At 46.8% G+C, this 27037-nt stretch overlaps 2 protein-coding genes across 2 annotated transcripts in view; one reads left to right on the plus strand and one right to left on the minus strand.

Moving 5' to 3' along the window:
• kalrna (kalirin RhoGEF kinase a) overlaps positions 1–1217 on the minus strand; it is a 1222490-nt gene extending 1221273 nt beyond the window's left edge. Inside the window, exon 1 of the mRNA XM_038789520.1 lies at positions 503–1217. The gene's annotated coding sequence lies outside the window, so the exon portion shown is untranslated. The remainder of the gene's footprint in view (positions 1–502) is intronic.
• Positions 1218–1422: 205 nt separating this feature from the next.
• ccdc14 (coiled-coil domain containing 14) overlaps positions 1423–27037 on the plus strand; it is a 79510-nt gene continuing 53895 nt past the window's right edge. Inside the window, 5 exon segments of the mRNA XM_038789527.1 lie at positions 1423–1778; positions 12115–12170; positions 12766–12841; positions 12938–13010; positions 13564–13704. Of these exon segments, the coding sequence (XP_038645455.1) occupies positions 1719–1778; positions 12115–12170; positions 12766–12841; positions 12938–13010; positions 13564–13704 (406 nt within the window). The 5' untranslated portion in view covers positions 1423–1718.

Consider the following 27037-nt stretch of genomic DNA (forward strand, 5'->3'; position numbering starts at 1 on the left):
CCCACTTGTAAATTTCTTATTGCAACTTACTATCCCACACTATTTGTGTTACCTACAAATTTGGCTATAGTACCTTCTATCCCTACATCCAAATCATTAATGTACTTTGTAACTAGTTGGGGCCTGAGGACCAAACCCTGTGGCACCCCACTAGTTACATCTCGCCAACCAGAAAAAGACCCATTTATCCTGACTCTCTGCTTCTGTCGGTTAACCAGTCTTCTATCCAAGATAATAAATTAGCCCTAATCCCATGTGATCTTACTTTGTGCATTAACCTTTTGTGTGGCACCTTATCAAATGCCTTCTGGAAGTCCAGATACACTACATCTACAGGATGCCCTTTATCCACTTGGCTTTACATCTTCGAAGAATTCTAGCAATTAGTCAAACATGATTTACCATTCATAAAACAATGCTGATTCTGATGGAATACATTTTGACTTTCTAAATGTCCTGTTATTACTTCCTTAATAATTATTGTTTCTAGAAGCTTACTCACCACTGATGCTAAACTGACTGATCTGTAATACAACAGGATAATATCTGCAATTCTCCAATCCTCTGACACTGGTCCTGCAATTTCCATTCTCACTTCCTTCAACATCCTTGGATGCATCTCATTCAAGTCTTGTGCCTTGTCAATTTTAAGTACAGATAGTCTATTCAACACGCGCTCCTGAACACGTGTTTTGGTAGTCTTGGTTGATGAATGGAAGATCTTTTCATCTTGTGGTGAGAATTTTCTTCACATCGTCGGAGTTAAGGGTTGGGGCATAAGTGTTATTGACGGTGTCATTCTGATAATGGCTGAGCTGCACTGAGTGCCATGAGTCTTTCATTTATACATTTGGGGAGTTCTAGCACTGCAAGATCCTATGCCAAAGGGCAAAACCAACTCTGGCGTGAGACAATTTCTCAAATGTGCATAATTTGAATGAATAAATCATATAATGTTCTTAATGTATAAAAGCTGCTGCAAGCCTTTGAGAGGCACCTCTCATTTCCCTGCCACACTAAATAATATCATGGATTTGGAGCGGGACAGTTTACTGAAAGGATTATCATATTTACAAAGCAAGCCTCATCATGTCTCAGAGCACACACTGGGTTATTTCGAAGTGAGAGCCAGTACATGCCTATCACCTCGGCTTATTCCATGTTCACAGTGCCTTGGTGTGCGCTCGATACCAACAGCGGGCTAAACGTCTCCTTCCCCCGCGAATTGTCCTCGCCGGCAGCGCCAGCTAACGGCCGGGCCCGCGCCACCAACCGCCCTGCCTTCGAAATTCCAACCCATCTGATAGGGCGCCGAGATCCTGATTGGCAGCACCTACCGCCACTCACAAAGCAGCATTCCAATTAGAGGCGGGCCAATCCACCGCGCGGGCCAATCACTCCTTCCGTCGAAGGCGGAAATGCCGTTTAAATGCCGCTGACAGCTGGAGACGTTGATAAAAGGCCAAGCTGTTGTAGTGTAGAGCGAGGGAGACGGAATGGTTTCTAGAAGTGGTGCTTGGTCGAACAGTTCATTTATCAATTACACTTAGCGTGTTGCGGACTGATGCAGTTGCAAATTTGTGTTTGCACACGTCCTATGGGTAGGCGGGAAAGTCGGGCGGCGTGTTTGAATAGTCTTGTTGCTGTGAGATGTCGTTGAAGGAAAACCTTGGCTTGATTGCATATCCGTTCATCCCTGGCGTATAAAGCGGCCCGAAATGCCTGTCGGACGTAATCGGGAGACAACAGTGAGGATGAAAACAGCCAGGGCTTCCAAGGTAAGGCGTGCTTAGTATCCATTTGTTAGAGCTAACCGCCTGATTTCTAAAATAGTGATTGTAATGTTCTAGTTTATTACGCACGACTTTTGCCATTTAAATTCTATGTATTACTGCGAATGGCTGCTGATCAGATTCTCTGGATCATAGGTGAAAGTTTGCAAAGCTGGCTTGTTTTGTTTCCCCCATGAAAAAAAGACACCCACTTAACAAGTGTCCCTTGGCACAGTGGTTAGCACTGTTGCCTTACCGCGCCAGGGACCTGGGTTCAATTCTCACCTTGGGTGACTGTGAGGAGTTTGCACATTCTCCCTATGTCTCCATGGGTTTCTTCTGGGTGCTCCAGTTTCCTCCCACAGTCTCGGTGGATTGGCCATGTTAAATTGTCCCTTAGTGTCCAAAAATTAGGTGGGGCCTTATTTGAATAGGGCAGGTTTGGGGGCTCAGGGTGTCTGTGCAGACAAAATGGACTGAATAGCCTCCTGCAGTTTTTTAAAAATTCCCCTAATGTGAGAATGCTTGTGATCCCAGGTGGCCATAAATGATCTCACTTTTTCTCCTGCCCTGTGCAACATTCATTCCTCAACCAACACCTCCAAAGAAACCCCACCTTCTTTGTTAAAACAGATGACTGTTTTGCTTATCAAATTGCTATTATGTCTGCCTGTATTACAATATTGACTACATTTTCAAAGTAAATTCATAACTGAGAAATGCTTTGGAACATCCCTGATGTTGTGAATATTAATTTTCTTATCTAATGGCTTGCACCTGATTGTGTCTCCCCTCCTGATCCAAAGCCTGTCCCCCATCTACAAGGCACACAGGAGTGTGATGGAGTCCTCCTGTACTTGCCTGGATGAGTGCAGCTCCATCAACACTCCAGAAGCTTGAGCCCATCCAGGATAAAACAGCTTACTTGATTGACACCCTTCACTCCCTCCTCCATTGATGCATAGAAGCATCTAAACAATGTACGGTAGCGTGGTGGTTAGCATAAATGCATCACAGCTCCAGGGTCCCAGGTTCGATTCCCGGCCGGGTCACTGTCTGTGCGGAGTCCGCGCGTCCTCCCCGTGTGTGCGTGGGTTTCCTCCGGGTGCTCCGGTTTCCTCCCACAGTCCAAAGATGTGCGGGTTAGGTGGATTGGCTATGCTAAATTGCCCATAGTGTCGTAAAAAGTAAGGTTAAGGTGGGTGTTGTTGGGTTATCGGTATAGGGTGGATACGTGGGTTTGAGTATGGTGATCATTGCTCGGCACAACATCGAGGGCCGAAGGGCCTGTTCTGTGCTGTACTGTTCTAATGCACTGCCATAACTCACCAAGGCTCCTTGGGCAGGATTTTTGAAACCCATGACATCTACCATCTAGGCCAGCATGATAGCACAAGTGGATAGCACTGTGGCTTCACAGCGCCAGGATCCCAGGTTCAATTTCATGGCTGGGTCACTGTTTGTGTGGAGTCTGCATATTCTCCCTGTGTCTGTGGGTTTCCCTCAGGTGCTCTGGTTTTCTTCCGCAGTCCAAGACGTGCAGGCTAGGTGGATCGGCCATGCTAAATTACACTTAGTAACCAAAAAGGTTAGGCGGGGTTATTGGGTTTTGGGGATAGGGTGGAAGTGAGGGCTTAAGTTGGTCATTACAGTGCAGAAGGAGGCCATTTGTATGTTCTAATTAGAAGGATACGGGCAGCAGATACATGGGAGCACACCTAATTAAAAAGGTCCCCTCCAAGTCATCCAGCATTCTGACTTTGAAATAGATCACTTGCTGGATCAAAATCATGGAACTCCCTCCCTGACAGCATTGTGGGTGTACTTGCAGTTCTGAGCCAGCTCTCCTCCACCTCCTCCTCGAGGGCAGAGGGAGGTGGTGGCAGAGTGGTATTGTCACTGGACGAGCAAACCAGAGACCCAGAGTAACCCTTTGGGCACCTGGTTCATTCGGAGTTCATTAAGAAGCAGGAGGGACAATAAATGCTGTCCTAGGCACCTGGTTCATTCGGAGTTCACTAAGAATCAGGAGGGACAATAAATGCTGTCCTAGGCACATCCTATAAAAATTAATTTCAAAATTTGTTTCCTTGTATTTTTTATTTTTGGGTTGTTAATTGTGTCAACAACAGGTATTTTTCAAATGTTCTTGATGAATTTTTGAACCTGCTCTGTTATTTACTAATATCATGGCCGATCTGTTTGTGAGCTCAAACTCTACATTCCTGCACACCCCTGATGAATTTTGAATCTTCACTGCCTCTACTATTCTCTGGGGTAGAATTCCATCTCTGAATTCAACTTGGCCTATTAATCTGAATTAAAGTTGTAAAGGACATTGATAATTCCCCGTTTAATATTTCTTGACCAGTGAAATTGTATAAACCCATACGAAGGGTTTGTACAACTATATTCTGCTTTTACAGAGACTTTGGAAAGGATTCTCTGTTTGCTGATGCCAGAAACGCGATTGGGCAGAGAAAAGGTTCCAACGCCAAAATCAGCAGCTGCTGATATGATGCCAATCGTGATTCTCCGTCACCTGTACAGCGGCGTCAATGCATACCAGAACGCACATGCAGTAAACACTGTTTGCATATCATTAGCGGGTCTGACCTGGGATTCTACAGGGCCTTGCAAATTTGCTCCTCCGATGGAACAAGTTCCTGATGGCATGGTTCAATTGTGTTTTTTTAAAATCGTGAGGATACGAAGAAGAGCAACAATGGGATGTTGGGCCAGACACTAGCTGGGGTGGTGGTCCCTGCCAGGGCCCATGGAGAGTGGGGGGGGGGGGGGGGTGTGTACAGGCTGAGTAGCTAGTGTGCACATGCGCACCCCCCCCCCCCCCCCCCAAACCTGATGGGGTAGTGCCAGACACAGGCTGCCATTACCACCACCATCTTGCTGCGCACCCACTTTGGCTCTTGGTTTTACAGTGACACCAGCTGTATGGGTCCCCACAATCCGCACCTCCCCCTTCGCCTCTCCCCCACCTGGCTGCTGCCCACCCAGGGCAACATCCACAATGCCTATGGAGGCTGCGGTGTATACCCCTTGTGTGGACAGTGCCAGTTGACAGTACCCCTGGCATCAGGGACAGGTGCCAGGGTCCGAGGCTCCCATAGTGTCGGCCACCGTTTGGGTGGGGGGGGGGGGGTTGGCACAACATGTAGGGTAAGAGCCTGCAGTACCAATCAGGCCACCATGTAGCAGTTAGGCATGGGATTACGCGCCATGCTGACCTCTCGGCCTTTCAACCCTGCAGACAGTTGACATTGGAATTCAACCAGCAATGGTAGCTTTCCTGATGGTCGCTGTAGCCCTGGGGGATGCTCTGTGGCTGTAGGTCAGGTGCTGCTCAAGGAGGAAGCTGCAGCTGCTGAGTGTGCTGCAGAGGGACAGATGGCAGCTGCCCAGGATGGAAAGCAAGCTGCCCAACAGGCGGAGGAAATGCCAAGGAGACCAAATCACCACTCTATCACATTCCTGCAGTGTGATCGAGCGGTGATTTGGTGTGGAGCCCAAGCTACCCACAGGGTTCACCCATTCCCCCCCACCCCCTGGCTAGCCTAGACCAGCCCATCCACCAGACAACACTGAAGCAGGTTAGCGTCTTAGCCCTGATAACTAAACTGTGCCCTGCACCATGGGCAACTCAACTGGGGTCTAACTTTCTGGCCTTATGGGCCCTATGCTATACCCAGGCGGTTCCCTAGATGGTACAGCACAAGTGGAGGTGGCCTGCTGTGATTCCAGCACTGTGACCTGGGTCTCCATTGGCAAGCGTCTTCTGCAGCATTCCGGCACCTCACTGGCGTGGGCTCCATCACCACCTCCTCCCTCGGACTACTTCATGGGATGGGGGAGCAAGCTGACCTGTCCCCTGAAGCTCCCCCACCACCGGTGCTGCCAGTCCTGGAGGCCCGCTCTGGTCTTGACTAGGTCCGCACTCTCTCGACCATGGAGCACGGACTGGACCATCTTCCTCTGGGACTGGGCCTCTTCCCTCTGGGTCTGTGCAATGTTGGCCAGCGCCTGGGCAATTCTGCTGATGTTCCCAGACATGGCCTGTTGTGACTGGGCCATGCAGTGTCCAGGTGGCTCTGGCACATGGTTGCCTGTGAGATGGCAACCCTGTCCTGGGCCTCGGCCAGCGCCTAAACAGACTGCCTTGGACATGCTGATCCATAGTCTTGAATGTTGCCCCCCCATGCCTCCACTGTGGACACCACCTGTGCAGTGTTGGTCTGGATGGAATTCTGCTGGATGCTCGCCGACAGCCCCTCGTAGTCACTGGCTGTGTGATTGCATCTCCACTATAGATGGGGTTGTCTTTTCCATAAGCCCAAGACCTGTCTGGACGGCAGCTAGCTCCTGGGGTTGTCACACCTATCATGGTGAACTGCAAATAAGTGGGTTTTCACTTCCTTGCTGGTGGCAGAGCCCCACCTCGGCGACGTGCCTTTGCTTTGCTTTCTTTCCGGGCCACCAACCAGGTCCAGAGTCTTCTGCCTAGCCATGGTCAGGGGCCGCAAATTTGGGGGGGGGGGGGGGGGGGAAGAGAGAGAGGAGGGGGGAGAACACAGGAGGCAACAGTGTTAGACAGTCCGACGCATGCAGCCCAGTGGGTGGATAGATGGTGGCTGGTATGCGTACCCGCATGTGGGGCAGGATGGGAGTTCGGCTTCCCTCTGGGTTGGGGGGGGTGAGGGGTAGGCTTGTGGGTGTATAGAACAGGGGTTGGTGCCAAGGGCACAGTGCTGCCTACTCACCATGGCCGCCCTGAGGAGGTTGTGCAGTTTTTTGGGGGGTTTTTCTGCACTGTTGGTCCGAACTACGTTGCCTATAGCGCTGACTGCCTCTGTCACCTGCGCCCAGGATTGATGAATGGTGCTGGCTGGCCACCTTCTTCCCAAGCTGGGGTATAAGGTCACCCTTCTCTCCGCCGCGGTATCCAGAAGGGTCTCCAACTCGGCGTCTACGAACGTGGAAATGCTTGTGTCTCGAGAACTTTGAATCATAGAATTTACAGTTACAGAGGTCATTCGGCCCATTGTGTCTGCACCGGCCCTTCAAAAGATCACCATACTGAAGCCTACGCCTCCACCCTATCTCAGTAACCCCACTTAACCTTTTTTTGGACACCAGGGTAATTTAGCATAGCCAATCCACCTAACCCGCACATGGACTGTGGGAGGAAACCAGAGCACTTGGAGGAAATCCATGCAGACATGAGGAGAACGTGTAGACTTCACACAAGTAATCCAAGCCAGGAATCAAACCTGGAGCTGTGAAGCAATTGTGCTAACCACTGTGCCACCGTGTGTAAGGATCACATTGTCCACCAGTTTGGTTGAAGCTTTCTTAATTTAGACATGCTATACCTTGTATAAATAAATCTGAAGCAAACTAGAAAAATGGGGAGGCAAAGGTTTACGCATTTGATATCTTTTCCACATCCACCTATTGTCGAATCTGTCCACTGAGCTAATCCAAGCAGGCAAGGACAGCTAATCTTGGGTCATTTAGCCTCATCTTGATTGGTGGGGGGGGGGGGGGGGAAGAGCGGGAGGAGAAGGAGGAAGAAGGAAGAAGGAGTGAGGGGGGGAGGTGGAGGAATCACAAATTGGAATGATCGTGTAATCAAACCCATTTCAAAATCTGAGGAATCAAGTGATGGTAAAATTTCTTCAAATGGCATGTTGTAAGTTGGTAACAGAATGTGAATGAAAAATAGCCTGTGGGTAGGTAATACAAAAAGTGCTTTTTATTGAACAAGATTTGAACTTGTGCATCTTTTTGGGTTGGTGGAGTGGCGCAAATGACACTAGGGCAAAAACCATCAATAATTAATGATAATGTGTGTATGGATGACTGGAAGTGATGGGATTTTGCAGTGTCCAGGAGAAGACCCAACTGAAGGTCCTCCAATACCCTCCTGTGAACTAGGTGAGTAATGATGGAAAGAGTGGTGTAAAATGAAGGCCCATTTGAATGCAATAGGAACAGACTGTTTAGAATGCAAGATGAACACCTTTCTATATTTTGGGAGATCATGGGCCATGATGGCTGACTACCTTGCTGTGGCTATCGTGCAAACAGACCTTTATTAATTGAGTTACATTTTATGCCATGCTTCAAGGTTAACTGAAGTGATGAGTTGGTAGCTTGTCTTTATCATTCCCCGGAGTCTGTTTTGAAGGGATGCTATGTTAAATGCCACACTAAATACAGTTACATAATTTAATAAATGCAAGGGGAGTGATGAAAAGATCTCTACACCGGCTATGCAAGTAAGGTTATAAATATCTTCGGCCACTTGTCCTGGGAAAGGGTCTGTGATGTTGCTTTCTGTTCTAAATTCTGTCACATCTGCATAAACCAAGATATGTCTTAATCTCCCTTTCTTTGAGCAACAATGACAAAAAAATAGCTGTCGCTTGGTTGATCCTTTTTATTTCTCCTCCAAGCCTCTTGCACCACAGCAGCATCCACCATCTTTGCGTCTTTTTTTTTTGTCCCTCTGGCAGCCTGTTCCAGATGCTGATCCTGCTCTGAAGAAATTTTCCCTCGGGTATCTTTTGTATCTCTCTCCTCTCATCTTAAACCTATGCCCTCTAGTTCTGGACTCCTCTACCTTTTGGGGAAAAGGTGTCTACCTTATCTATGCTCCTCGTTATTTTATAGACCTCTATGATCACCCCTACGCCTCAGGGAAAAAAGTCCCAGCCTCTCCTTATAACTCAGACCATCAAGTCCTGGTAGCATCCTTGTAAATCTCTTCTGCACTCTTTAAACTGAGGAAGGTGCTTTGCTCTGAAAGCTAGTGATTTGAAACAAACTTGTTGGACTTTAACCTGGTGCTGTAAGAGTTCTTACTGTGCTTACCCCAGTCCAATGCTGGCATCTCCACATCATGGCACTCTTTTTTTTTTTCTCCTAGTTTAACAATATCATTCCTATAATAGGATGACCAGAACTGGACACAGTGTTCCATGTGTGGTCTTAACAATGTTTTGTACAACTTCAAGATGTTCCAACTCCTGTATTCAATATTCTGACCAATAAAACCTAGCATAGATCATACAGTGCAGAAGGAGGCCACTCAACCTATCGAGTCTGCACCAGCGTTTGGAAAGAGCATCCTACCGAAGTCCACATCTCCACCCTATCCCTGTAACCCCATCTAACCCTTTTGGACACAAAGGGTCATTTCGCATGGCCAATCTACCTAACCTGCACATCTTTGGAGTTCTTTTATCACATGCCTTCTTCACCACCCTCTCCACCTGCGACTCTACCTTCAAGGAGCTACAAAACTGTATTTGCCACCCTGTTTACCTGCGACTCCACCTTCAAGGAGCTATGAACCTGTATTCCCAGATCTTTGTTCTGTAACTCTCCCCAACTCCCTACCATTAACTGAATAGGTTCTTCCCTAATTTGATCTACCAAAATGCATCACCTCACATTTATCCAAATTAAACTCCATTTACCATTCATCGGCCCACTGACCCAATTGATCAAAGATCCTGGTGCAATCTTGTATAACCTTCTTCACTATCTACTATGCCACCAAACATAAGAGCACGTCTTTTGAGACTTGTGGCAGGAAACTGGAGCACCCAGAGGAAACTTGCGCAGACACAAGGGAGAACATGCAGACTCCGCACAGACAGTGACCCAAGCTGGGAATCGAACCTGGGACCCAAGCTGTGAAGCAACAGTGCTACCCACTGTGCTCCCATCCAGACGAGGGAAGTGAAGTGCCCTCATCCTCACCAACTGCATGACGTCACATCCTCACCACCTGCATGACATCACATGAGTCCGGCTTCCATATACATGGTATGAAATGTCATAAGTGTGTTGGCAACAGAACTGTGCTTTCAGAAGCAAGGTTTATGTTAGTTGTTGATTTTGATTTAAAATAGTTCCTAAAGTTGTGGCTTTTTTTATTCATTCATGGTATGTGGGATTCTCTTTGGGTTTGCATTTGTTACTCATCCCTAATTGCCCTTGAACTGAGTGGCTAGAGGAGGGCAGTTAAGAGTCAACCACTTCGCTGTGTGGGTCTGGAGTCACATGCAGGCCAGACCAGGTGAGGATAGCAGATTTCCTTCCCTGAAGGACATTAGCAAACAAGAATGCTTTATTAAGGAGAAATTTTAATGTGGCCAATCCACCTACCCACGCAGCACATCTACCCATGCAGAGATGGGGAGAATGTGCAAACTCTGGAGGGAAAATCTTATGAGGAAAGGCTGATGGACTTGAGGTTGTTTTCGTTAGAGAGAAGAAGGTTAAGAGGTGACTTAATAGAGGCATACAAAATGATCAGAGGGTTAGATAGGGTGGACAGCGAGAGCCTTCTCCCGCGGATGGAGGTGGCTAGCACGAGGGGACATAGCCTAAAATTGAGGGGTAATAGATATAGGACAGAGGTTAAAGGTGGGTTTTTTTACGCAAAGAGTGGTGAGGCCGTGGAATGCCCTACCTGAAACAGTAGTGAACTCGCCAACATTGAGGGCATTTAAAAGTTTATTGGATAAGCATATGGATGATAAGGGCATAGTGTAGGTTAGATGGCCTTTAGTTATTTTCCATGTCGGTGCAACATCGAGGGCCGAAGGGCCTGTACTGCGCTGTATCGTTCTATGTTCTATGTTCCACAAGAACACTGCCATGGTCCACCTACTCTGCACATCTTTGGTTTATGGGGGTGAGACACTGATGCATGTCCACCTACCTTGCACATCTTTGGGTTGTGGGGGTGAGACCCATGCGGACACTGGAGAATGTGCAAACTCCACATTGGGCAATGACACGGTGCCTCCTTGACTCTGTGCAACAGCAGTGCTAACCACAATGCTCCCCCCCCCCCCCCCCCCCCCCCCCCCCCCAATGATTTTTACGAAAATCGGCAATGGATTTTGTGGTCAAAATCAGACTTTTATTTCCAGATATTTATTGAATTCAGATTTCACCATCTGCCTAGTGGAATTCGAACCCAAGACCCTAGAGTCTCTGGATTACAGTCCAGATTTGAATACACGCTTGAATGTTTCAAATAAGCATGTTCTCCTACAATATTAATGATGATTGTAATGTGAAAATGTCTATACCTTTGCATAAATCCAAAATTTACTTTGTCAGTAAAACAAAAATGCATGTAAATTCATTATAATTTGAGGTAAAGAGGCAACAAAATATTTATTGTTAACAAAACTTCCCATTAATCTGTGCAGTGACAAATTAAAATGGGTGGGTTAGGACTGGCAAATGGTCCCTGGGATCTTAACTGCTCCACAGACATAAGTGGAACGATTGATCTAGAGGAGGTAAATGGCGAAAGTTGAATCATCACCAACAGATACCACCCAAAAAGAAAACAGTTCATGATCTAATATTGCTGAACTCTGTGAAGGAACTAACAGGCAATAATATTTCTAGAAATTGAACAAAACCATTGAAAACTATGGCTACTTAATGTTACTTTAGATTCTGTATACTGAAATATTGCACACTTGCATGTTGACCATAAGATAAAGGAGCAGAATTAGGCCACTCAGCCCATTGAGTCTTCTCCACTGATGTGTTTCTCATTCCCCCCCCCCCCCCCCCCCCCCCCCCCCGCCCCCTTCTCCCTGTAATCCCTGATTCCCCCCGTATTAATCAAAAACTTATTGACACTCGTGTGACTTGGGCCTCCACATCCATCTGTGACAATAAGTTCCACAGATTCACTAACCTCTGACTGACTGAAGAAATTCTTCAGCCATCTCTGTTTTAAAGGATCATACCTTCACTCTGAGGCTCTGCCCTCGGGTTCTAGTATCTCCTAATAGAAACATCCTCAAGTCCAGTCTATCTAGGCCTCTGTATTCTTGAGTTTCAATAAGTGTAGGGCCTGCCTTCAGCTTATAGTTGCATCTATTATGAGTTCCAGTAAGAAGTTTTTAATGAAAATACAGTGGACACATTGAATCATTATTTTGAAATATCCTTTTTTTTTTTGTTTCAAATTTTATTTTTAGTCTCTGGAGGTTTCACATACTTTTATACATTCGCACCCTCTCCAGCAATTACTTGGTAGCTCTAAAATCTAGTGTGATGGTAAAATTTTGACACAGGTCTTTGTATTATAAATGTTAACATAAAAATCATTTCTACAATTATGTCATAAGTACATGCTAAAATGTAAGACTTTCACAAATTCATTTAAATGTCATGGGGTCAAAGTGATTTGTGTTTACCCACATTCTAATCGTTAGAAATTGTCAACTTGTTTCTGAATTTATTTTATTGATGCATGAAAATGGTCTAATTCTCTTGCTAGGCACTGTCTTCAGGGAGGTTAGTAGGTTCTTCCAAGCAATGGAATGGAAAAAAGAGGTAGGATCTCATTTTTTAATGCCATATTGAGTTATTAACTTTATATGTACACTGAGTATTCAATTAAGATTACATTTATTTGACATTTTATGTAATATAAGATTTTTTTTTTTGGGGGGGGGGGTGGAATTGCAGTAGCTATTGGCTAAGAATGTATTGATTGTTTAGAAAGACGTATCTAATAATTACAGTTTGAATAATTGGTGCAGTGGGTGTCCTTTCGGGAGCTGTTGCCTTTTCCTGTGCCAAGCTTTAAAAAATACAACATTGGCTGAAATGAGTATTTGAGGTTTGTATGCTTTTTAAAATTGGAATTCACTTCATTTTCATAATTGTGGAATTATGGAAGATTGAAAACTATTTGTTTCTTGCTGTGTTCAACAATTATATACAGTTCTCAAAATACATTTTTCTTGGCATTCATATTTGTTACTTTTCATGATAAGGAAAAGCTGTATTCTGCTGAATTTGCATCATCCTTTTTAATAATTAGTAGTACTATCCATTAGCTGCAGGATAACCGGTAAACCAATTGACCATACAATTAACATGGAAAGCAAAGGTTTTATTCATTCAATTTTTTTTTTCTTGCTAGGATTGCAGGTGCAAAAGCTTCAATAAACTCTGTAGAGTCTGGTTACTCCCTGTATTCCACAGATTCTGAGGACCAGGTATAAGATAGATAGCAGTTGATTTTATTTTTCTGGTTTTAGTTATTAAATATCATTATTATAGCATTCAAGCATAAATTGTCAATTTTTCCAAAGGTTACAAATATTCATAAAGGCCTTGATCGATGTGCAGCATTATTGCAGGATATCTTGAAAAATGAAACCACGGGTATGTCATAATTTATTTCTTGTGTTCGAATCATTCTGCTTTCTCATTTGGAAATATGCCAACATTGATTTTTATGTTATCTCATTTGTATGAAAAACTTAACAATGGTATCATAAACACTAAATCCATTATTTTGAATACGTTTGAAAACTGATTTCTTTTGATATGAAAGGTGCTGTGTGAAGAGAGAAGGACATTTTCAGCAGGTTATAAAACTGCATGAATCGACCAAAACGAATAAAAAGCTTGAGTCAGCAAAGTAGACTATAAATGAAAGAAACCAGTAATACAATTAGGAGACCAGTCTAAAATCTCAGAACTGTAGATTATCCAGAAACAAAGTAAATTGTGCCTGAAATTTTAATTGTAATAAGGTCAGAGTCCTAAATCCAGTCAAGAGTTCAAACTGAACAGAGATTTAAGTTTCCTCTGTTTTCCTGCACTTAGTTAATTCTCCAACTGTGACCAGAAATGCAATGCACCTTTTTTCAATCTGGCAATGCAGTGACAAAATTTGCACATTGAGTACTAATACTGTTCTGTGTAAACCTAGATCCAAAGGTTTCTCCTCTGAAGTCAAGAAAAACAAATGTTACAAAAGCAAAAGTGACATCAAGCAAAGGAGAAAACACCAAAAAGGAAGTCAAGAAAAATGGTTCTATTTCCGGTGCTACACATGTGCAAAAAGAGACTGGTGAGTTGTTATAGAAAACGCAAACCAAGCAATTTGGAGGTGATGCACATTATAACTAAAATTGGGTTGGGTGGAAATTATACACCATTTATGAATTGGGTAGATAAAGTCACCACAACTCAACCATTTTTGCCTCTGGACCCTAATTGATAAAGTCAAGATCTATAGTCAACACAGATCAGTCATTTGCCAGGGCTAACCATAATATGGCAGTTTCACTTGTGAAAATGCCAGTTGCAATCAGTGGACACTCTAATTTGAACCTCTGGCTAGTTTAGCTTCCCAGAAGTGCAAGGTGTCATCAGTTGCACATGTGACAATCTTAAAGATCAACCAGGTGTATGTGTTAATCAAAAGGACTTCACTCCAATATATAACTGGTTATGTAATTATAAATGTTACTGACATCTTTGGAAGGGAAAACAGACTGTGTAGATGATTTCCAGGAGATGAGGGTTAACCCCCTTCAAATGTGGCTGCTGACATCCATGAGAAACATGACCAATGAGGTCTGTCATTGATAACCAGATGCATCATGAGTGTATACTTGGTGTTCAGGGGCCTGGACAGAACTGGAGATGCCCTTTCATACTGTTGCTCGTTCTGGGGAGTGTGCTTTACACTCAATTGGCTCTGTTTTATTACTTGGCTCTAGAGTCGCCAGGTATCCTTATGATACCACCACGAGGTTCAAGTTCAGATCAATGACTCAATACACCAATTAGTAAGGTTCAAAACAAGACACTTTTTTATTAATACAGTTATTCGCTACTCATGCATATAATACTAAAAGACTAAACTATTCCTACCACTAATAGGCCAATACTTATCTGGATGAGGGAACCCGCCGGATATGGGAACAATGGCCTCTTGCTCTGTACTGGATCTGCAGGCTTCCAGCTGGTATGGACTAAGGGGTCAGGAGTGTCTATGTCGTAGTGTGCGTTGTATGACACTTACTTGGTGGTGCAGCAATTGGCCAGGCCTCTCCTTCTGACAGTCAAGTTCTTAGTGAGCTGCTAAGGTGTTCTGCTGGGAGGGCCGGCTAAGAGAGTGAACTGAACTTGGGACCTGTCGTTTATAGGTCTCGGGGGCTTTGCGCCCTTTTGGGCGGACCCCGAGCTTACTTCAAATCGATTGGATCCCAGACCAATCGATTGGTTTGAATTTCCCAATACTGGGACTGTTCCTCGATCGCTGGGTGGTTCTTTCTGGCTTGTTTGTCTCCTTTGTCTCGGACTCCCGTTGGCGCCGAGGAGTCTGACTTGCTATTGAGTATCTTAAATATAGCTAATTGTTGTAGCTATTGTTCCCGAAAATCGCTCATCAATATGTATAACTGCTGGTTTCAGTGCTGTCTGCTTTCTTTGCAGGCAGAATACACAGGAACTCTGCAAAACTGCTTGTTTGGTTAGACTGTCCATTTTTCCCTGCTGTCTTTGTGTTTCTCCATTTTGTTTGGGGAAGTGGCCAACTCAGATGGCTACAATACACTCCTGCAAGCGGATCCTAAATCATTGTGGCTTACTGCATTCTATGCAACACTGCAACAGTGAGAACACCTTTAGGCGTGCATATAATTTGCAGAATAATCCTGGGAGGAGTTGGATAACATTACCAATTTAGCACTGACTACCCACATTGCTGTGATTTGCTTTATAGTCTTGATCGTAAGGGGTACTTCCACATTATTACAGCTTATTATCTAAAATTAAATTTCCCAGGGTGATGTTGCACTCAGTGTCTCTTTATACCCCATTGAGTAAACTGTAACCAGAAACAAAATAATTAATTAACAACCCTTAAAGGGTCACAAAACTAGAAATGAAACCTCTGTTACCAGGGCTGATGAATCACTGCAATCCCTCTGACACCCACTGGTTGTGTGAGACCTCCAGCATACCGGTGGACTCCCTTTCCAGGGACCTGCTGATTCAACTAGGAAAGAGGTAGCAGTTCAGTCGAATGACTCTCTCGCTCTCAACTGACCCTCTCCTCAACTACCCACTGCCTGGCCTGTTTATGATCGCCTTAGCCAGGACCAGGCTAACAGAGAGCCTCCGATCTATCCACTCCCCTCCGCACTGATCAGGAGGCGAAGTGCAACCAAGAACTGAGGAGCAACCCAATCAAAGGGCATGAACCAATGTAATCTACAGTTGCCTAGGATTGCTGCATGTAACACACTCCAAGCAATTATATATCCACCAACACCAAGCAACACTCAAACTTCCATTTCCCTAACCCCTAGCATTGGTCCTATTCCAATTTGTGACTTCTTATCCAGAAAGCCAAGTTGATGCCAGCAGCCAAAAATGGGCAGCCTATGGAACTGGTGCAAAAGTGATTAATTGGTCATTCTACAAATGAAACTTCACAATGTTTGTTAATAACCCATGTGCATGGACTTCCGGTGATGGCTATGAAGGAGTAAGTCGCACGTTTGGTGGCTCCTGCTCTGGTCGGAGTTTTGGACCTATTCCCCCGATTTTCTACCAAACTTGAATTGTCAAACTGATGACAGAGGCAATTGTGTACTGAATTCCCACATCGGTGCATGGAGAGAAAAGTAATAAGTGCTCAAAGGCAGAAACCAAGACTGAAGGCTTGGGCTGGAGCTGCAGCAGGAGACAGCATGGCAGAGGACTGGACCTCTGGTTTGTCAACCCAGCGGTCAACGGAGCAGCTGATGCAAATTATTCAGGAAGACTTTGCGAAGCAGAAACGGGACTGCTTGGACCCGATTTTAAAAGAGTCAATTGAGCGGCTGTACTTAGATTGGATGCCCAAGATCGGGGGAGCCAGAAAGTAGAGAAGGTGCTGGCTGAGCAGGAGGAACATTGAACTGCAGTGGAGTTGGAGGTGGGGATGCTGAGACCAGAAAAGGCTCCTGGAGAAGGTGGAGGACCTAAAAAAATGGGTCACGCTGGCAGAACGTGAGAATCGTTGGGCTCCCGGAGGGGTCCGAAGGAGCGGACGCTAGGGCATACATGGCGGGTATGTTTGAGAAGCTGCTGGGGGAGGGGACATTCTCCCGACGTTTTAATATGGGCAGGGCTCACAGAGCGCTCGTGAGGAAGCTGCGAATGGGAGACCCCACCTCCTGAGGGCAATGGTGGTGAGATTCCACAGGTACTTGGATAACTAGCGCATTCTACAGTTGGCCAAGCAGACACAGAGCTGTAAGTGGACAACGGTATCGTGCGGGTTTACAAGACCTGAGTGGAGGTGGCCAGGAGAAGAGCAGGCTTCAACCAGATTAGGTCAATCCTTTTAAAGAAAAAGGTGGCATTCGGACTGCTGTATCCAGCCCGTCTCTGGGTCACGCACGAGGAACAGCACTTTTATTTTGAGTCGCCTGAGGACGCGCTGGACTTGGCGAAAAGGAAAGGACTGGTGGTGGACTGAGAACTGAACTGTGCTGCAACGTTTTTGTTTTGTTTTTGTTTTTTTTTTTCTGTTTTTTAAAAAAAAAGTTTAGTTTTTTGTTTTGTGGAAGCTGTTCCACAATAGGTGGGAGACTATCAGGGATGGGGGGCCACCAAGCTAGCTGGGCGGGCTAGCTCACAGAAGCGGAGTGGGGGGTGTGCATATGTTCGGTTTCTTAAAGGGGTTGGTTACAGTGTTGTTAATGGGTAAATGTTCTGCTGATGAGGGAGGGACTTGGGCTAAGGGACAGATGAGGTTGGGGGTGGAGGCTGCCTGACTGCAGACCGGTGGAGGTGCGGAGCATGGGGTGGAGGCGGGCCCAAAAAAGGGGATGGCGAAGCAGGGGGCAATGAGCCCCCAACTAGGCTGATCACCTGGAATGTTCGAGGGTTAAATGAGCCGGTCAAGAGGGCGCGTGTGTTCGCGCATCTTGGGGGACTAAAGGCAGATGTGGTAATGTTGCAGGAGGCGCACCTTGGAGTAACTGACCAAATTAAATTCGGGAAAGGCTGGGTCAGTCAGGTCTTTCACTCGGGACTAGACTTGAAGGCTAGAGTGATCGTGATCCTGATCAATAAGCGGATGGTGTTTGAAGCGGGTAGAATAGTCTCTGATGTGGGAGGTCGGGACATTATGGTCCGTGGGAAACTGGAGGGGTTGCAGGTGGTATTAGAAAATGTGTATACACCAAATCGTGATGATGTGGAGTTTATAAAGAGTATGCTGGGGAAGATACTAGACCTGGACTCGCACAGGTTGGTCATGGGAGGGGTCTTCAACACTATTATTGACCCTGGCTTATTCTAGTCAAGCTCAAACTGGCAGGGTGCCAGCAATGGCAAAGGAACTAAAAGTGTTCATGGAGGGGGTGGATCCATTGAGATTTGGGCAGCTGAGGGTGAAGGAGTTCTCCTTCTCGCATGCATAAACTGTACTCCCGGATTGATTTCTTTATTTTGAGCAGGGCCTTACTGGCAGGGGTGGTGGATAGTGGGTACTCGGCGATCACAGTCTCAGACCATGCTCTGCACTGGGTTGACCTGCGGGTTAGTAAAGACAGTAACCAGTGTCCGCAATGGAGGTTAGATGTGGGACTTTTGGCTGATGGAAGGGGTGCGCAAGCGGCTGAGGAAATGTATTCAGAATTACCTGCAGGTCAATGACACGTGGGAAATTTCAGCAGTGGTGGTCTGGGAAGCACTGAAGGTGGTGGTCAGAGGGGAGCTGATCTTGATATGGGCCCATAGGGAGAAGGTGGACAGGGCAGAGACGGACCGACTGGTAAAGAACAAAGAAAAGCACAGCACAGGAGCAGGCCCTTCAGCTCTCCAAGCCCATGCTGCCCGTCTAAACTAAAATCTTCTACACTTCCTGGGTCTGTATCCCTCTATTCCCATCCTATTCATGTATTTGTCAAGATGCCCCTTAAATGTCACAATCGTCCCTGTTACTACCACCTCCTCCGGCAGTGAGTTCCAGGCACCCACTACCCTCTGTTTATTAAAAAAAAACTTGCCTCGTACATCTCCTCTAAACCTTGCCCCTCACCACTTAAACCTATGCCTCCTAGTAATTGACCCCTCTATCCTGGGGAAAAGTCTCTGACTATCCACCCTGTCCATTCCCCTCATAATTTTGTAGACCTCTATCAGGTCGCCCCTCAACCTCCGTCATTCCAGTGAGAACAAACCGAGTTTATCCAACTGCTCCTCACAGCTAATGGCCTCCACACCAGGCAACATCCTGGTAAATCTCTTCTGCACCCTCTCTAAAACCTCCATCCTTCTGGTAGTGTGACAACCAGTATTGAACACTATACTTCAAGTGTGGCCTAACTAAAGTTCTATACAGCTGCAACATGACTTGCCAATTCTTATAAACAATGCCCCGGCCAATGAAGGCAAGCATGCCATATGCCTTCTTGACTACCTTCTCCACCTGTGTTATCCTTTCAGTGACCTGTACACCTAGATCTCTGTGACTATCAATACTCTTGAGGGTTCTACCATTCACTGTATATTCCCTACCTGCATTAGACCTTCCAAAATGCATTACCTCAAATTTGTCCGGTTTAAACTTCATCTGCCATCTCTTTGCCCAAGTCTCCAAACAATCTAAATCCTGCTGTATCCTCTGATTGTCCTCATCGCTATCCGCAATTCCACCAACCTTTGTCGTCTGCAAACTTACTAATAAGACCATTTACATTTTCCTCCAAATCATTTATATATACTACAAACAGCAACGGTCCTAGCACTGATCCCTGCAGAACACCACTAGTCACAGCCCTCCAATTAGAAAATCACCCTTCCATTGCTACTCTCTGCCTTCTATGACCTAGCCAGTTCTGTATCCACCTTGCCAGCTCACCCCTGATGCCGTGTGACTTCACCTTTTGTACCAGTCTACCATGAGGGACCTTGTCAAAGGTCTTACTGAAGTCCATATAGACAACATCCACTGCCCTCCCTGCATCAATCATCTTTGTGACCTCTTCAAAAAACTCTCGAGTTAGTCAGACACGACCTCCCCTTCACAACCATGTTGCCTCTCTCTAATACATCCATTTGCTTCCAAATGGGAGTAGATCCTGTCTCAAAGAATTCTCTCCAGTAATTTCCCTACCACTGACGTAAGGCTCACCAGCCTGTAGTTCCCTGGATTATCCTTGCTACCCTTCTTAAACAAAGGAACAACATTGGGTATTCTCCAGTTCTCTGGGACATCACCTGAAGACAGTGAGGATCCAAAGATTTCTGTCAAGGCCTCAGCAATTTCCTCTCTAGCCTCCTTCAGTATTCTGGTGTAGATCGCATCCAGCCCTGGGGATTTATCTACCTTAATGTTTTTCAAGACGCCCAACACCTCATCTTTTTGGATCTCAGGCTATCTACACACCCTTTTCTAGACTCCACATCCACCAATTCCTTCTCTTTGGTGAATTGGTGAATACTGATGTAAAGGAGATACCTCCTATCAATCTGTAGTATGTGGATACCCCAGAGGCAGAGCTTTTAAGGGAATGGCTGAGGCTGCAGGTGGAGTTTGGCTTGTTAACCAGAGGGAGGGCGCTGGGCAGCTGAGAAAGGTGAGAGGGGGGAGGGAGGGAAGGGGAAGAGATCTATGAGCATGGAGAGAAGGCCAGCAGAATGCTTGCACAGCAGCTTAGAAAGAGGGAGGCAGCCAGGGAGATGAGGAAAGTAAATGACTAAATTTCTCAAAGGTGGACGGAGAGCTGGTAGAAGGGCTTGGAAGAGATAGTGGAGGGTCTGAAGGCCATGCAGTCGGGTAAAGCCCCAAGGCTGGACGGGTACCCAGTGGAGTTTTATAAAATATTCTCTGGGATATCAGCACCGCTGTTGATGAGTATGTTCGATGAGGCAAGGGAAAGAGGGGTGCCGCTCCCGACTATGTCACGGGCCACGATTTCGCTGATTGTGAAACGGGACAAGAACCAGGAGCGGGAAGAACCTTCCCGCTCCTACTGCTGAAGGGGATTCCGGACAGGGTAGTTTCCAAAGGGTGGGTAGGAGAAGGGAGCGTCTCTGACATTTACAAGGAACTTGTGGGGTCAGAGGAGACACCGACAGAGGAGCTGTGTGGGTCCTCCAGGCCGATATCCTTGTTGAATGTGGATGCCAAATTGCTGGCCAGACAATGTAAGAAGGTTGTTGAACATGATCTTGATGCCCCCGGAAGGTGGGGAGGTGTAGGCAGTGATCGCAATGGATGCCGAAAAGGCTTTTGATCAGGTAGAATGGGATTATCTGTGTGAGGTACTGGGATGGTTTGGATTTGGGCAGGGTTTATTGACTGGGTCAGGTTGCTGTATCAGGCTCCTGTGGAAGCGGACGGACGAATTGGACAACATCGGGCTATTTTAGATTGCACCGGGGGACAAGACCGGGATGGGCCCTCTCCCCACTGTTGTTCACGCTAGTTTTAGAGTCATTGGCAATTGCTCAGAGCCTCAAGGGGTTGGTCCGGAGGGGGGTGGAGCACAGAGTCTCACTCTATGCAGACCACCTACTTCTGTATGTATCGGACCCAATAGAGGGGACGGAAGAAATCACGAGGATTCTAGGGGAATTTGGCCTGTTTTCAGGGTGTAATCTAAATATGGGGGAAAAGTGAGATGTTTGCAGTCCAGGTGAGGGGACAGGAGAGGTGATTGGGGGAGCTGCCGTTTAGATTAGTAGGGGGAAGCTTTAAGTCCCTAGGCATTCAAGTGGCGCGGGGATGGGACCGGCTGCATAAATTAAATCTCTACTGACTAGTAGACCAAATGAAGGACGATTTTCGGAGATGGGACATGCTTCCGTTGTAACTGGCTGGGAGGGTACAGACGGTGAAGATGACTCCTCCCGATATTCCTGTTTGTATTTCAGCATCTCCCCATCTTTATTCCGCAGTCCTTTTTTAAACGTGTCAACAAAGTGATCACTGGCTTTGTTTGGGCGGGCAAGACCCCGCGAGTAAGGAAGGTAATGCTTGAGTGGAGTCGGGGAGAGGGCGGGCTGGCACTGTCAAATTTTAGTAACTTTTACTGGGTGGCGAATATAGCCATGAGCAGGAAGTGGGTGGTGGGGGAGGGGTCGGCATGGGAGCGTATGGAGGCGGCTTCATGCAAGGGCACCAGTCTGGGGCCATTGGTAACTGCGCCTCTGCCGTTCCCGCCAGCACAGTACTCCACCAGCCCCATGGTGGTGGCGGCCCTCAGAGTCTGGGGGCAATGGAGGAGACATGTGGGAGCAGAGGGAGCATCGGTCTGGTTTCCCCTGGGAAGTGTGGATGGGGGGGGGGATTCTGGATATGGCAGAGAGCAGGGATTGAAAGGATGGGGGGCATGTTTATAGAGGGGAGCTTTGAGTATGAGGGCGCTGGAGGAGAATTGTGGGTTGGTGAGGGGAAATTAATTTGGGTATCTGCAGGTGTGGGACTTCCTACGTAAATGGGTGTCAACCTTCCCGTTCCTACCGCTGAAGGGGATTCCGGACAGGGTAGTTTCCAAAGGGTGGGTAGGAGAAGGGAGCGTCTCTGACATTTACAAGGAACTTGTGGGGTCAGAGGAGACACCGACAGAGGAGCTGGGAGGAGAGATAGAGGATGGTCTATGGGCAGACATGTTGAGTAGAGTCAACGTGTCCGCAACATGTGCCAGGCTCAGCCTGATACAATTCAAGGTCGTTCATCGGGCTCACATGACAGTGGCCCGGATGAGCAGATTCTTTGGGGTGGAAGACAGGTGCGCAAAATGTGCGGTAAGACCAGCAAACCATGTCCACATGTTCTGTACATGTCCAAAGCTATGGGGATTTTGGCAGTTGTTTGCAGATGTCATGCCCACTGTTTAAAAACAAGGGTGGCACTGAGTCCAGAGGTGCTGATTTTTCAGGGTGTCGGGAGACCCGGGAATCCAGGAGGAGAAAGAGGCAGACGTTCTAGTCTTTGCTTCCCTGGTAGCCTGGAGATGGATACTATTAGTTTGGAGGGTCTCAAAGCCCCTGAAGTCAGAGACCTGGCTCACTGACATGGCTAGCTTTCTCTGTTTGGAGAAAATCAAGTTCGCCCTGAGAGGGTCACTGTTAGGGTTTGCCCGGAGGTGACAACCGTTCGTCGACTTCTTCGTGGAAAATTAATCGTCAGCAGAAGTGGGGGGGGGGGGGGGGGGGGTTAGTTTAGCTTGGAGTAGGGGGTTAATAAAGGTGGGACCTTTGAGGAAGGGAGACGGCTTTTGCACTATGTTTATAGTTTCATGTACATTGTTTATTTTGTTGTTGTTACAATACCAAAAATACCTCTATGAAATGTTTATTTAAAAAAAAAAGAGAGAATATCAATATCCCATGTGCATGCCCTTCATGGAATACAACGCTTTACTTTTTCCCTTTCATACCATTTGCTGAGATGTAGATGCCTACTTGTTTTGGAGCTCATGAATGTCTTTCTGAAAATTATTCCACGTGCACCTGTGCAGGTGCAGACTCTGCCATTGGGAGGGGAGACAGCATATTGAGTACTGATTAGGAATGGAGCACTGGGTGAGAAGAAAGCAAGCCTTGTAAGGGCAAAGATTAGATCCTGTTTAAGATGTGGAGATGCTGGCATTGGATTTGGGTGAGCACAGTAAGAAGTCTTAATACTAGGTTAAAGTCCAACAGGTTTGTTTTGAATCACTAGCTTTCGGAGCATTGCTCCTTCCTCGGGTGAATGAATGAGGAAGGAGCAGTGCTCCAAAAGCTTGTGTTTGAAACACACCTGTTGGACTTTAACCTGGTGTTGTAAGACTTCTTGCTGTGCTCACCCTAGTCCAACAACGGCATCTCCACATCATATCCTGTTTAAAGCACTAGACTTATTGGCCTGCTGTATTTGCATGACTGTGGTCAAGGTATGCAAGGACTCATTTGATGGCTGCAAGTAATACTCTATGGAGTTGACTCCTCCATCCATGCAAGACAAATATGGTGCATAATTAACCCACTTTCTGCTTGCAGTGGATTCCTCCATTCCCTATGCAATGGCAGATAGTGTGTTGAAGGCCTGCTACTGTGTTAGTGTTCCTCTTCAAATTATTATCCTTTTCATTAGCCCCTGGGCTACAGAATCTTTGTTCAGCTGAATAGAGATTTGGCGAGGTTATAACCTCCAATATGGACCCATCACTGCTGTCCCTATAACTACTGTGCCCTTGTTCACTTGTGAGATGAGTCACCAGCTGAAACCCCAAATATTTGGACTCTTGAAAGTAGGAGTCTCTGACCTAGTCCATGGTAAGCATGAGTCTTAACTGTGTGCCCTCCAATGTTGCTCCTGTCCAGGTGAAGACTTTGAAGGAGAGGAAATATATGAATTAGTGCTGGCAAGACACAATGTTGAAACTTAATATGAAGATGATTATATTTCACTTGCTGCTGAAAATATGATTTGTGGTTCTATTTGATTCAGCCAGCAAGTATTTAGGTGGTACTTTCCTCTGGCCAAGAATGCTGAGATGCCATTGATCTGTGTCTCCTCCCCTACATCTCAGTTGTGGAGATCTGTGGGAGACTGTCACTGGTTCTTGCTCTCCATGATCTTTTGCCCTCTTTTTTTTTTTCTCCTGCAATAGGTAAAGGATGCAACCATGCAGCAAACTGAAAACCAACATGTCTAGTGCCTTAAACAGAATTGGCTGAATGGCAGTACAGCATGTGTTTATCCAATTGAGTACATTTAATGTTGATAACAGTAATTGTCTGGGAACGGGTGAGGTTGATGGGTGGATGAATGGCTGAGAATGTGCAGAAATGCATGGAAAGTGAAGCTGAGCGTGAGGGGCACTGTAGGCTTGACAGGGCAGAGTGAGGGGTACGGATGTGATGTTCAGAACAGGATATATGTGTGCACGTGCTGATAAAGTTAAATCATTAAAACATTTCCTGTTGAAAACCAAGATTCATTTGCTGCTGATCTTGAGGTTTGAATCATAGACTGGTTCACTAAGTCTTTTGGGGTAGGAAATCTGCCATCTTTATCAAGCCTGGCATATATGTGACTCCAAATGCTTGCTGACACTGCCAAATGGTTGACTCTTAACTGTCCTCTGAAATGGCCTAGTAAGCCATTCGGTGAAAAGCCCACTAAGAATATTACTACAAAAATCACCAGGCAATGACAAAGGCACACCCTGCAATGTATTCCTTGCTAAGGGGGCCTGTGCCAAAATTGGCGACAGCCTTACTCCCAATATTACCACCCAGCCATGCTGTTCCAGTACAGCTAATATTGCCATGTACCCGGCCCTTGATGAAAATTGTTCTGGTCCCCATAAAAACATCCTGCCCAGTCCCAAAAAGCAGAAAAGACCTCCATTCATGTTATGTTGTACTACCACTGTGCTGAATGAGGAACTCTGACCATTTCTAGTAATCCTAATTTGAGCATCAGATGCTGTGGGCTGCCACTTTGGATAACTTTAACAATGGCCCACCTCAAAGGATTTAATCTCCTTTTGTGATTCCTTCTCCCTAGATTCCCAAGTAAACTCAAACACTAGCTTCTCTGAACTGACACTGCCCTTGCATTTTTCTGAGCTCCTGCCTCCCTGCTGCATCCGGTTGACTCCTGGGCTTCCCCTGACCAGTCCTCAGTGAAAGGCCGCACTTTCAGATCTTGGGCGGGATTCTCCCCTACCCGGCGTAACGGGGGGGGGGGGGCCAACCACTCCGGGGTCGGGCCTCCCCAAAGGTGGGGAATTCTCCGCACCTTTGGGGGCTAGCCCCGCGCCGGAGTGGTTGGCACCAGAAGACTGCCGCAAAAAACCGGCGCCAGCAGCCTTTCAGGCCCGGCAGCGGAGCTGGCCGAAAGGCTTTCACCGGTTGGCGCATGCGCCGGCAGTGACTTCACCACAGATGCGTGCGCAATGTGGGTCTCTCTTCTGCTTCCGCCATGGCGGAGGCCGTGGTGGCGGCGGTGGAGAAAGCGTTCAGGGCACTGGCCCGGAGTCTGAGCGGGGGGCCCCGATCGTGGGCCTGTCCACCGGGGGTCCGATTTCTCCTCCCTCCCCCCCCCCCCCCCCCCCCCAGGACCCCGGGGGCCAGGTCGAGGCGCTGATCCCGCCGCCACCAGAGGTGGTTCAAACCTCGGCTGCGGGACTTCGGCCCATCCGGGCTGGATAATCGCCGCAGGGGCCTCGTCGATCGGAGTGCCGTGATTCCCGCCCCCGCCAATTCCCGGGTGGCGGAGAATCTCTGCTACGGCGGGGGCGGGTTTTTTCGGCGGCCCCAGGCGATTCTCCGACCCTGCGGGGGGGGGTCTAATTCATATCAAATCTACCTACCCTACACATCTTTGGGTTGTGGGGCTGAGACCTACGCAGGCACGGGAAAATGTGCAAACTCCACAAGGACAGTTAGTCATACACCATTTGCTTTTAACAAATCCATGCTTTCTGTCCCTTTTATTAACCAGTGCTTCTCCAAAGTAAATTAATTTGTCCATGGATGCTGGTCTCCTAGTTACAGCTACCACTGCTGTAAGACGGTTTTGCCTGTTTGTAATAATCTTTATTGTCACAAGTAGGCTTGCATTAATACTGCAGTGATGTTCCTGTGAAAAGCCCCTAGTTGACACATTCTGGCGCCTGTTCAGGTAAAGAGGGAGAATTCAGAATACCCAAATTACCTAACAGCACGTCTTTTGGGACTTGTGAGAGAAAACCGGAGCACCTGAAGGAAACCCATACAGACATGGGGAGAACATGCAGACTCCGCACAGACAGTGACACAAGCCGGGAATAAAACCTGGGACCCTGGAGCTGTGAAGCAACAGTGCTAACAACTGTGCTACCGTGCTGCAGTGCTCAGTTGACATATCATTCAGTGCCACTACATTGCTTAATGCGCCACTCATAACTAATTCTGTGCGCACTTCACACCTGACATCATTGCTTCACTCTGGTTTCTTGCTGCAAGCTTGAATTTAGAATTCCTGATCTTGTGATTGATCGTGAATTCCTGTCTCTTTGCAGAAATCCCTCTCCCCAAAAGAGCAGCAGGGTCAGGAAAGGACCGCAGCTGTATGCAGTCTGATTAGATACAAAAGGAGTGCCTTTGTGAACTGGAGGAAGCAGTTTGAAGAGGGAAAGTGGCTCTGTTAATGTGGGGGGGGGGGGGGGGGGGGGGGGGGGGGGAATTGAATGGTCGGAAGGAAACCAGAGCCCACAGAGGAAACAGTTTTAATTTAAAAGAGGGGTTAATAATATTTGCACTAATCTCTGACCAGTCTTAATTCTAAAAGCTATATCCAGCTCTTAGTAATTTCATCTGTGACTAAACCGCAGGAACAGTCCCATGGCTTGGATCCAAGCTCTGCAGTCCTGTCACATCTAGTCTTGGATTTTTAAAAAAAAATTTAGATTAAC

Source organism: Scyliorhinus canicula, chromosome 2, assembly GCF_902713615.1.
Source record: "Scyliorhinus canicula chromosome 2, sScyCan1.1, whole genome shotgun sequence".
In the NCBI taxonomy this organism is placed as follows: Eukaryota; Metazoa; Chordata; class Chondrichthyes; order Carcharhiniformes; family Scyliorhinidae; genus Scyliorhinus; species Scyliorhinus canicula.